Raw genomic sequence first — 12,301 nt, forward strand, 5'->3', positions numbered from 1 at the left:
TTTTTGTATGGGACTAAATCTTCAATATTAAATATCGCACTAATCCCATAGTCATCAGGAAGATCCACAACATATGCATTCGAACTGATTTTCTTTAAGATTTTGAACGGTTCTGCACTACAAGTTTGCAATTTCTTAAACGTTTCCGAAGAAAGTCGTTCAAACCTAATTCTTATCATGACGTAATCTCTTTCTCTTAACTCATTATAACGTCCGGTTAAATCAGCAAGGGATTTATATTTTAAGTTATTAAAGTGACTGCAATTGCTGATTTCTTGATGCAATGAATGTAGATGAGATGCAATTGATTGTGCAGACTCAAAGACTCTATACTGATGAGACATGAAAAATAGGTCTATGGGTTGCCTAGATTTGTAATCATGCACCACTTCAAACGGATTTATGCCTATGGACTTATGAACCGAACTATTATATGCAAACTCAACTGTCGGTAATATTAAATCCCAAGTCCTAGCATATGCATTTGGGTTGAGCCTATGATGTGGAAGGTTGGGCAGAAATACTCCGGGAACTAGATCAATTGCGTGTTGGATATCACGCATCGGAGAAAGTGCATCCGGAAGATCATCAGGGACTACATCATTAAGCTCCTCTAGAAGGAAAACTACTATAGGGGAATGTTCAAGATTGGACTCCACACGGGTATCTTTAGCTACAAGTGCCAATTCAGGTGTCTGGCTCTCAATATCTGTCACTACCTCTTCCACAGTAGTGATGTGAAGTGGCTTGGTTGTACTTAGATCAATAGTCTCCCTTTGGAAATCATTTTGGACAAAGTCCAATTCTGTAGGTTCGTCTTCAAAGTCTTCTTCGTAGTCTTCTATATTTGGTTCATAGACTTCTTCGACATATTCGGCCTCTTGGTTCCTAACTTCTGGTTCAGTAATCGGGTAGATCTTAGTGGAACATTGGGGCACTATGTGGCCGAAAAGTTGACACCTAGAGTATTGGGTTTGGTACCTAGGAGAGTGGGGAAGGACTACAGGTGGTGCGACCAAACCGATTTTAGATTGGGCTGTAACAAGGGCTGGCGATTTAGGGGTCCTAGAATTTTGTACGAGCTCACGGATCTCTTGTTTGAATTCCTTGTATCCAGCCCGCATGGCAACAATCTGTTCCTTGATAGACCTCAAAATGTCGGAATTCATGGTAGCTACAGGGGTTTTAGGTTGACTGAGATAGTACTCCATATCACTACAGGTTGGCATGCAATGATGACACTGGGTGATGATATGAAATGCAGTGTCACTAATGAAACCCTAATAACTATGATGTAAGACCAAATTTGATGCAGGACAACCTACTAATGCAATCTATTATGATCTCAGAAATCAGCAAGTCTTCACAAAAATAACTTAAAATTTAAATGTTGCTGATTTTTACTTCGGTTATTCAGAATTAAGGATTAAGATTATTCAATTTAAGAAATTAGATTGCAATCAAGTAGTTCAGTTGTTCTGATCCTAAAGTAATTTGAGCGAATAATGTTGAGAAACGTCCTGTTGCTAGGGTGTGCTAATTTAATATCAAGATTTAATGGGTAATAGGATGGGTTCAAAAGTGAAAGGTTTAATGTTCTGAATTTTAACAGCAATATAAGTTTTCAAAATATGGCTATCATGCAAGAGAACCAGAACATAATTAAATGAACAAGCCAGAAAAAGTAGAAACCTATCACCTGTCGTGAAGTAGTCGACCAAAATCGTTTGCTCGTGGCTTCCCAAGCAGTGGAGACGATGACACAGTGCCGACACTCAGTAGGGGCTGATTGCTGAATCCGAGCTGTTGAGTTGAAATGGACACTAAGAGGATGCTGCTGTGGGTTTGTAGTAGTTGTACAGTGTGAGCCTGAAAGATCTGCGGGCCTGTAGCTGCAGTTGGGCCTGTGTAATAAAGAAAGGAGGGTGGGGTGGTATGGCCCTGTTGAGGGGAGGGTGATGGGGCCTGTGTAAGAAAGGGCCTGTTGGGCCCTCAAATTGAGTGAGGGAGTGGGGATGGGTTGGAGCGCGGCGGCGGAAGGGAGAAGATGTAGTTGGTGGAGCGCGGCGGAAGGAAGAGGGCACGGGCGCAACGGCGGAGGCGGTGAAGGCGCGGCAGAGGCGGTGGTGGCGCGGCGTGCGAGCTTCGGCGGCGGCGGGAGGTGGCTTGGGCTCGGCGGCGCGGCCACGGAAAGAAGGCGCCTCGATCGGTGGCGTCGTGGTTGGGCAACGGCGTGCGGACGCGGTCGGCGCAGGAGGTGCGGCTCGGCGACAATGGGCGCCGGCGTGGCGGAGCGGCGCGGGCTCGGACGACGGAGGAGGGGTTGGTAGGCGCGGTGGAGGCGGACACCGAAGAAAGAAGGGGATGGTGGCTTCGGCCGGTGGAGCGGAAGCGGCGAAGGGTGGGCGGCACGCGGCGGAGCTCGGCGGCGGCACGGGTGAAGCGGCGCTCAAGGGCGGCGGCGCGGCGTGCGGCCGGAGAAGACGAACAGAGGTAGGTTTTTTTTTTTTTTTTTTGGGGGGGGGGGGAACACGTGCAGGTCACGTGATCCGCCTTTTTTTTTTCTTTTTTTCTTTTTTTTTTCTTTTTTTTTCTCTTTTTCCTTTTCTCTTTTTTTTTTTCTTTTTTTTTTTGCACGCACGTGCGGTCACGTGCGGAGCTGTTTTGGGGGACCCGAGTTACCGGATTCAGGTTAACGGGTTTTGTGACTTACCCGTTAATCCTTTCTTCAACTTCCCGATGGATTCGGGAGGGCGTCGATCTTCGCGGCGGCGGCTGCGGGCCGGGGCAGGGATCACGACGGCGGCTCCACGACCTGCGGCGGCGGCGAGATCACGGCCACGGCTTCGTGGCCTGCGGCGAAGGTCGGCGGCGGTCCCCTCTATGGACCCGATGCAGGCGGTTGGCGGCAGACGCGGGCGGCCCGGGTTGCAGCGGCGAAGGGAGGCGTTAGGGCGGCGACGGAGAAGGAGAGCGGTGTCCCACTTCTGGATCTGGCCACGGACGGTGGCCACAGGGGTCGCGGCCGAGAGCTTCCTCCGTCAGGACGGTTGCCGCGCGGTTGATATCAGGACGGCGGGCTTCCGTGGGGTCACGGCGACCTTCGGCAGCGAATCGAAGCGGCGGCGCTGGTGTTGTCGTCGGTGAGGGATGGAAGCGGTGGCCGCGATCGCGGTGACGGGTGGTCACGGGAACAGGGAACCTGCAAAGGTTTGGTTTTTTTTTTTTTTTTTTTTTTTTTTTTTAGGAAGGCTTGATGATGGAAGCGTGTGGTAGTGGGCAGTGGGAAGTCAAAGGAGAAAGACGGAGGCGGAGGCGGTGGGGTGAAGCTGTGCAGCGGGCGTGGGGGTGACTATTCAAGTGGCAGCAAAGAAGAAAGGCGCTGTGTAGGATCTGGGGCTTTGGCACAGGGGCAAAGCCGAGGCTCTGATACCAAGTTGATACCGGACCAAATTTAAAATGGAAGCAGAAGAAGAGGGAGAAGAGAAAGAGGAGGAGGAGGAGAAGAGGAGGAGGAGAAGAAGAGAGGAGGAGAATAGGTGGGGAGAAAATTTTAATACTTCATTAAACCCTAATCACGAAAATAGTTCCCTATATATAGGGCCCAAATACACAATTTGCATGAAACCCCCCTTACACAAAAATAACTCCTAATAAGCCCACAAATAACACAAATAAGCCCTAAAATGCAAATAAACCCAGATATAAAATAAACCACAAATAAATCCCTAAATGCAAATAAACCCAGAAATAAAATAAAATAAATATGCAAATAAACGGGTCTGATTCAATCCGGGAGCTCAGGATCATCTGGATGAAGGGCTCTGATGTCCCCATCATTAATACAATAATATGTTTTTGTTTTTTTTATTAATGTCTTGATTTGTAGACCCATGGAGTCCATGGTGTTTGATATCTGCAATAACTATGTGACACCCTGCAACTATAATCATCCTGTGGGATGTGAGAACCATGGCTTGAAGCAGGCGTACTGGACCAAGCATAACTGCATAAATCATGCATGGGGAGATAGCAACTATGATGAAAGTGGGCTTTTCTCATTCAAAATTTCCTTTCAGCACGCGCCCTCTTGTAATTTTTTGTTTTCTGAACTAAAACCTGTTTGATCATTACAGGCATTCAACTTGTCATTCATGGAATACATGGAAAATTATCAGTACGAAAATCTCTTGGCTCAAAGCAACAAAATTGACTGTTTAATCATGTAAACTGGGCCGGGCTCGTAATCGGGCTGGCCTAAACGGGCTCGGGCCGCGTTTCTGTAAAATTGTTCGGGCCTCGGCCCGGCCCGAAACCCGGAAAATTATTTCGGGCCGGGCTTGGGTAGGGGTGTGGCCCGACCCGGCCCGGCCCACATCCAACCCTAATTATGATGATACTTCTACTTTAAATTATTCAAAGATAATTAAAGTAAAAAATAAATTAAAAAATTTGTACAATTGACCTGGTTATGCTTGAAGTTCCCATGCTAGGTAAACCAAATGCCTCCCTCTTCAATGAACGTGAAGGAGAAGAACTGAAATTGCCTTTATTTGATTTGTTTACAATTGAAAGTGCTACTGATTGCTTCTCTATCAATAACAAACTTGGAGAGGGTGGGTTTGGCCCTGTTTATAAGGTAATCATCTAACTATATCGAGTCTTGTCTTTTTGTCTTCATCGATACTATGCATGCCTAATATAGCTATTATGTTTTTGTAATTTGAATCCCAAAAAAATAAAATATAGCTAGGTCAGTTGGAAGATGGACAGGAGGTTGCAGTCAAGAGATTGTCCATGTATTCTGTGCAGGGTCTAGATCAGTTCAAAAATGAGGTCGTGTTAATTGCTAAACTGCAGCACAGAAATCTTGTTCGGCTTCTTGGTTGCTGCATCCAAGGAGAAGAAAGACTGTTGATCTATCAGTACATGCAAAACAAGAGCTCGGATTCCTTCATCTTTGGTTTGATATTAACATTCATACTATTCCACTATATTATCCTCTTTTAATCTTGCAACGTTGATTGCATATTTAATTAAGTTGATTGTCATATATCTCGTAGCTGTGCCATATAATATAAAAGAGTGTAATGATTAGGTAACTTGAATTTCAAAATAAAAAATAGACGCCCAAACCCAAATCCAATTAGTATTAATTTGTAAAGTAGTAGATGCATTTATCATTTCAATGGTATGGACATCTTGTTCAAATAAATGCTTGGTGCTTCTATGAGAATGATTGTCTCGGACGAGCTAGTATAACCTAATTCTGCCTTAAAAAAATACTACGAAATGCGATAATAAAATTATTGTTAAATAATCATTTGCAATTTTGAGTTCTAATTTTTGGAGTTTTGATTGTTCAAAATATTGAAATAGATAGACAATCTTGTAACAACTGACATGACTCAAGATGCACCCGCAATGCTAGTTATATCTGTTTAAATTAGTTTAATATCATTCAATTTACATTAAGTTAATATATATATATATATATATGTGTATATATATATATATATATATATGTGTATGTGTGTGTGTGTGTGTGTGTGTGTGTGTATATATATATATATATGTGTGTGTGTGTGTGTGTGTGTGTGTGTGTGTGTGTGTATACATGTGCGTGTGTGTATGCATATATTTATCTCTGTGTGTGTGTGTTTTGCATTGAGTTTAATCACATTCTAGTTCTATCTGGCAACAGTTAGAATGCTCAAATGATCCCTTGTTTTGCATTGAGACCTTAAACTAAAAGACGAGAAGCCTTAATAAAACTTATGGCAACTTCACTTATATAACTGATCTAGTAGAGGACTTTAAATTCATATTCATCAATTTTCTGAACTCAAATTTTTGACATTCTTTCGATAAAACTAAGAGAAACTAATGTGCTGGACCAGATAAAATGAAAGGTGCAATGCTGAATTGGCAAAAATGTCTTGACATTATCATAGGTGTTGCTCGAAGACTTCTTTACTTTCATCAAGACTCAAGGTTAAAAATAATACATAGGGACCCCAAAGCTAGCAATGTTTTGCTCGATATGGACATGACTCCAAAAATTTCAGACTTTGGCATAGCAAGAATTTTCCAAGGAGATCAAAATCAAGAAAATACATGGAAACTGGTTGGGACATTGTAAGTTCTACTAGATAGGTATTTCAATGCAATATGTGTCCTACTGTCATTAGTTCATTTACTAATTTGCTAATGATGTTCAGTGGGTATATGTCGCCAGAGTATGCGATGGATGGTATCTTTTCAATAAAATCTGATGTTTTTAGCTTTAGCATACTAATATTAGAGATCTTAAGTGGTAAAAAAAATAAAATAATGTATCAAGCAAGATACTACAATATGAACCTTATAGGTTATTTAAGTTTTTAAACAAATTCAATCGTGCTCTTCTTTCTTCATATTATTGTTAGTGTGTAATTTCATTTTGATTTGTTTCTGACTTGTCATAGGTATGGAGACTATGGGAGGAAGGTAGATGCTTGGAGCTACTTAATGAAGTAATTGGATATCCATATCCTATACCCAAAGGACTTCGGTGTATATAAGTTGGTCTCTTATGTGTACAAGAAGAGAGTGAAGATAGAGCAACCATGGCAGAGGTGGTTATGATGTTGAGCAATGAAAGCGTGGCACTACCGCAACCTAAATGGCCTAGTTTCTGCATAGCAAGGACTCTAATGGATAGAGATTCATCTTTCACTGAGGAACACTCAGTTACAGCTAATGAGATCATGGTTACAATTCTTGAAGGCCAGTAAAATATTCATCATAGTAAGCACTTCAGTTATTTGTGATTAAGCTGGTTTCATTGGGTAGAGGTGTACTATCTTCGCACAATTCAGACCTTAATTTGAGTGTTGGGTTATCAATGAGTTTGTAGAAAGGAGTGGACAACATAGAAACCTAACTTCTTTCGGCTCTATGGTTTCACTTTCTTTTGAAGGCGCCAAGTTAACGTATGAAACATCTCATAGAGGGAGAAGCATATATATTGATTCATTGTTTTCGATTTGGAGCTCTTTGAAATTGTGTATTCATAACTCTCTGCAGTTAGTGTAGCTGAATAATGATGAAGCTATAATATGTGCTTGTTGCTGGAAATTGGACCCGAGGGCGGCCGTCGGCTGAGGAGGGGGAGCTCCGGTGGGCACTGGTGGGTGGCGGTCCGTCGGCAAGCGGCGTCCTCCGTAGGGGTGCCTGCAAAAAAGCCGGTGGCCAGGTCTTCCGGCGCCGGCCCTCCGATGCTTAAGTCAGAGGGGGGGCTTAGTTTTTTAGAGAGGAGGAAGATATATTTTTTGCTGAGTTTTTCTCCATCCAACCCCCTCGGGAAGGAAGGGTCCTATTTTTATAAGGGGGTCGGATTACCTGTGATGTGATAGGGCGAGGCCGTCGTACGACTCAGCACGTTGCTTGAGCTGGCGCGCAATCAAGTGAATCATTGCCTTGATGTCGGAGGTGAGGCCGGGATCAGAGAGTTGTCACGGCCGACTGGACCTTGCTGAGCCGATTTGCCGTGGAGAGCTGAGGATCCGTAGATAACAGGAGCCACGCGCATTAATTATTGAGTGACTCGGAGATATGCATTAATTGTTGAGTGAGTCGGAGATATGCATTAATTGTTGAGTGAGTCGGAGATATGCATTAATTGTTGAGTGAACTGTGGGTTTGCAGAGATCATGCGTATTAAATGCTGGAGGCGGTGGTAGGGTATGGCCCCTGGCCAGACTTCGGAAGGGTACAACCGTGGTAGATGGGCGGCGAGGACGGACCTCCGAGGTCGGGAGGTCTCCGGGTCGGAAGTGCCGAGGTCGGACGCCGACCTCGGCCGTCATGCGGTCTTCTGGTGACGAGGTTCTCATGTACTAAGGGGGAAAGCTGCATTCCCCCAACACTACCCCCCGACTTCCGAGTTCGAGCCGCTTGCGAGCTCGGACGCGGGAAGTAGAAGTCGTTATTATGGTTACCGAGGCCGAGGGGGATTGGACTATGTTTGCATCCTTACGCATCTCGAAGCATTTATAACGGAGGTTGCGCCCTTTGGCCCTTCGAGGTCGTTTCATATGGCGAACTTATGATGGGGTCCCTGGACCCGATGGGGCGGCGCCTCGATCTTGTGGTTGAGGCGTCCTTTTTGAATAAGTACGCCGTTTCGTTCTTCGAAGCGGACACGCGGTATGATGCGAGGTCGGACGCTTTTACTCTTGTATTGTCCGAACGGAGATTTGGGAGGCTGAGATTACATCGGTGCTCCACGCATCCTTTGGGCTTATTAAATGAAGGACGCGGGGGCGGCATTTGCTCGTCTTTTGAGGTGGTCCGGCCTTGCGGGTTCATGATGAGGCCGTGAGATCCGATGGGACGGTGCCTCGATTTGGTATTCGACGCATCGGTCCGGAATGAATGCGGTGCTTCAGCTTCCGAGGCCGACACATGGCGCAATCCAGACGGGGGGTGGGAACCGAACCCGCCGATCTGGGCCGTTAGAGGGGCCTATATAAACCCCCTAGCCCTAAGAGGAGCCTTGTTCGGTTGCCCTCTCTTTTTCGCCGTTTCCACCTTCGTCCCCTTTCTCAACAGAAATCTCACTGGCGGTGCTCGGAGCGATTTCCGGCGACTCCCTCCGTAGGTTTCTCCCTCGTGTCAGTTAGGGGGTTTCTCCTTCTTCCTCCCTTTTCCTTTTCGTTTCTTTTGTCTCTGCATTTTTTTTTAGAAATGGGTTTCGGTCCGGATGAAGTCGAATCTAGTTTGTCGGGGGAGGAGCTGGAGTTGATCCGCTCCCGGTTCTTTTTCCAGCCCGGGTTTCGTCTCAAAACTACAGGGCCGGAGGACAGGGTAATGCGGCCGCCCCCAGGTCGGATCGCGATTCATCGTGAGACGCTCTGGGCCGGTCTGCGGTTCCCTTTGCACGAGTTCGTGAACAGCTTGCTGGTGGAGTATCAGCTCGTCCCAGCACAGCTCGCTCCGAACTCGTGGAGGACTATAGTCGGGTTCTTATCCCTTTGTCTCGCACATGGGATCCCGACCTCGGTGAGTGTTTTCCGCCGATGTTTTTTGTTAAAGAAAAATCCGGCGGATGGAGGGTGGCTATACTTCGCCTTTCGGGACGGTATGTCACTCTTCCAGGGTGCCCCTTTCTCTATTCATGAGTGGAAGGGGAAGTTTTTCTTTCTTGCGTCCGAGGTGGCGTGGGGGTTTGACTCGAGGTGGGGGCACCCTCGGCTAAAGGCTCTTAACAAGCTCTCCGAGCCCTCGGCGAGGGAGCTGAGGGTCCTTGACGCCCTGCGGGGCCTCGAAAAGGGGTTCAACCTGGCCGAGCTCCTAAGAGAAGACGCCTTGGCGAGCGTTGGCTTGAGTTCGGCGCGTCCCGAGGGTAAGAGTAGTCGCATTGTTTCGTCTTTGCTTTATCTGTTTCTTCCTTTTTTTTCTTGCAGCATGTTCACGAGGTCGACACCTTGGTATTCATCGCCCAAGGATGTCAAGAAGAGACTCGGCGACTCAGCCGGCAGCTGGAGCCGGCCCAAAAGAGGGTCGCCGAGCTGGAGGTCGCGCTGGCCGAGGCCGAAGCGCGAAGGGAGGCGACGGAGGCTGGGAGGCTGGCCATCGTTGAGGAGCTCGAGGAGGAAAGGGCTGCTCACTCGTTGGCCAAGTCGGCCTTGCGTGCTTCAGAGGTGCGCCTGGCGGAGACCCAATCCGAGGTGGCGGGTCTCAAGTACGAGGGCGGAGTCCTGCGCCTAAAGATCGGGAAACTCGAGGCCCGAGAGAAGAGGGCGCTCGAGCGGGCCGAGCACGCCGTGGACTTCTTCAAAGACTCGGACGAATTCCGTGATATGCTCGAGGAGGAGACCGTGGATGGGTTCCTCCACGGTTTTGACAACTTCCGGAGGCAAATGGCTCGGTACTGCCCCCAGCTCGACCTCTCGACAATTCGTCCGAGGATGGGGTTGAGCGCTGACTCTGACGACGACGTTTCCGCAGCTCTCGCGTCCGAGGAGGAGTCCGCCGAGACCGAGGCGGACGCAGCCGCGCCAGCGGGGATGGAGGCTCCCTGCGGGGGAATCACCGAGGACGCTCCTGAGGCGCCTGCCGAGGTCCCCGTCGCAAGCTCCGAGCCCGCGCTCACCGAAGGCCCTCAGGTCATCGCCATAGATGACCCTGGAAGTGACGCCGGCGGGACCGCTGCCCCTTAGGACTTAGATTCTTTTTTTTCCCTCTTTTTGTAAGTGAGGTCGGCTTCCAAATTTGTTGGACTGCCGATCTCCAATCTTGTACTTAGCCTTCTGGCATTTTATTAATGAAAAAATTTTCTTTCGCCATTCTATGTTTAGTTTTCCCTCTTACTTTTTCCAATTGTAAGCAGGGCTGGCGCTTTGACCTCAATTTTGTATTCCAGCCTTTAGGCTGCTTTTCAATGAAGACATGTTCCTTGGCTATGTTTTGTTTTTCTTTCTCCCGACTTGTTTGAGTGTCCAAGTTCCGATTACGCTGATTGGGGGGCTCTGAACTTGGATTCTAAGAAGTTTCACCAAGTTTTGGAGCTTAGATTCGAAGCTCGCAGAGGCCACCCGGTTTGGTTTTTGGGTTTCTGAGGCACTGGGCTCGGGCCTCAGACCCCGAGAGAGGCCTTGTCAGATTCGCATAGGTCACTATCGGGGTATTTGGCCGAGCCTTTGAGTTTGGCACTCCGGAGCGTAGGTCCATAGAAGTGTTAGGGCTGCTCCCTGAAGGGGAGCGTAAGCCAGTGGTCAAACCATCATCGAGGCTTTCGTGGTTATTGCCCTCGGGCTCTACCGAGGTTCTGGCGAGCGAGGTCGGAACCTGCAGAGGATACCTCAGCCTTCTTGAGCTTAATCGGCACGTCTGTGGTCGGGGTTATCTTCACGGGTCGAGATCGATGTCTCGACGTATGGGGGCCGAATCAGGCCCTTACTCAAGAAGGTTTGCATGAGTTGTCATGGGGGTTATCGGTAGAGGGAGTATGCATGAGGTCGGTGGGACCTTGGTCTTAGATCGACTTGTAGGGGCAACCCGTCCTTGGCCGGGATAAGGTCCCGATCTCAATCGGAATTTTGCTGGCAACACGTAGATAGATAAATGTAACAAGGCGGGCATCAAGCGGGATGTACCTCTTGCACCTCCAAAATTGCGCGCCTCGTAGCGGAGTGAGTTGCCTTGTTTCCTCGCCGACCTTCGGAGTCATTTTTTGGCTCGGGGTCGAGGGAGCTTGAGCTTCCTATGAACCTGGCGGCGCCTCCCAAGGTCGAGGGAGTTTGCGACTCTACGGTCGACTCTCGGGGTATCTCAAACTTAGTTGAGGGATCATGCACGAGATCGAGGGGGCCGGGGCCGCACTCTCGATCCGTGATGCTTTCCGAGGTCGAGGGAGTTTGAGACTCTACGGTCGACTCTCGGGGCATCTCAAACTTAGTTGAGGGATCAGGCACGAGACCGAGGGGGCCGGGGCCACACTCTCGACCCGTGATGCTTTCCGAGGTCGAGGGAGTTTGGGACTCTACGGTCGACCCTCGGGGCATCCCAACCTTAGTCGAGGAATCGTGCGCCAGGTCGAGGGGTCTGGGAACGCTCTATCGACCTGCGACGTTTTCCGAGGTCGAGGGAGTTTGGGACTCTACGGTCGACCCTCGGGGCATCCCGACCTTAGTCGAGGAATCATGCGCCAGGTCAAAGGGTCTGTGATGCCGCACCAATTCTGGAGAAAAACTTCAGTGGGATTTTAAATCAGAACAAAAGAAAAGGGAGAAGAGAAAGAGGAGGAGGAGGAGAAGAGGGAGAAGAGAAGAAGAGAGGAGGAGAATAGGTGGGGAGAAAATTTCTTAATTCTTCATTAACCCTAATCAACATAAAAGTTCCCTATAAATAGGGCCCAATAATAACAATTAAAATAAAACCCCTTACACAAAATAGAACCCACAAATAAGCCCTAAAATGCAAATGAGTCCAGAAATAAAATAAACCACAAATAAACCCCTGAATGCAAATAAACCCAGAAATAAAATAAACAAATATGCAAATAAGATGGGGACCTAGCTGATGTCCCCATCAACTCCTCCCGGGTGAGAAAAACTCGACCCCGTCAAGTGTAGATCGGGTCGGCTGTCGTACTGCTCCAGAAGATCCGGGTCAAGGCGCTGCAACTCAGTTCGTGAAATCCACGATACATCTGATTCGGGTCGACCTTTCCACCGAACAAGGTAACGTTGGTAGCTTCCTCTCCTGGTAGATATAACCTGCTCATCTAATATATGTTCTATGTGTTCTCTGCGTG

At 47.8% G+C, this 12,301-nt stretch overlaps 1 protein-coding gene across 1 annotated transcript; it reads left to right on the forward strand.

Moving 5' to 3' along the window:
- Nucleotides 1–2,364: 2,364 nt before the first annotated feature.
- LOC103697747 (mitogen-activated protein kinase kinase kinase 21-like) lies at nt 2,365–10,205 on the forward strand. Its single transcript, XM_039132130.1, has 9 exons — nt 2,365–2,493; nt 4,137–4,215; nt 4,494–4,639; nt 4,750–4,963; nt 5,901–6,138; nt 6,222–6,316; nt 6,586–6,768; nt 8,729–8,850; nt 9,450–10,205. The coding sequence occupies exons 1-9, from the start codon at nt 2,365–2,367 to the stop codon at nt 10,203–10,205; spliced, it is 1,962 nt and encodes a 653-aa protein (XP_038988058.1).
- Nucleotides 10,206–12,301: the final 2,096 nt, after the last annotated feature.

This window comes from Phoenix dactylifera, chromosome 11 (genome assembly GCF_009389715.1).
Source record: "Phoenix dactylifera cultivar Barhee BC4 chromosome 11, palm_55x_up_171113_PBpolish2nd_filt_p, whole genome shotgun sequence".
In the NCBI taxonomy this organism is placed as follows: Eukaryota; Viridiplantae; Streptophyta; class Magnoliopsida; order Arecales; family Arecaceae; genus Phoenix; species Phoenix dactylifera.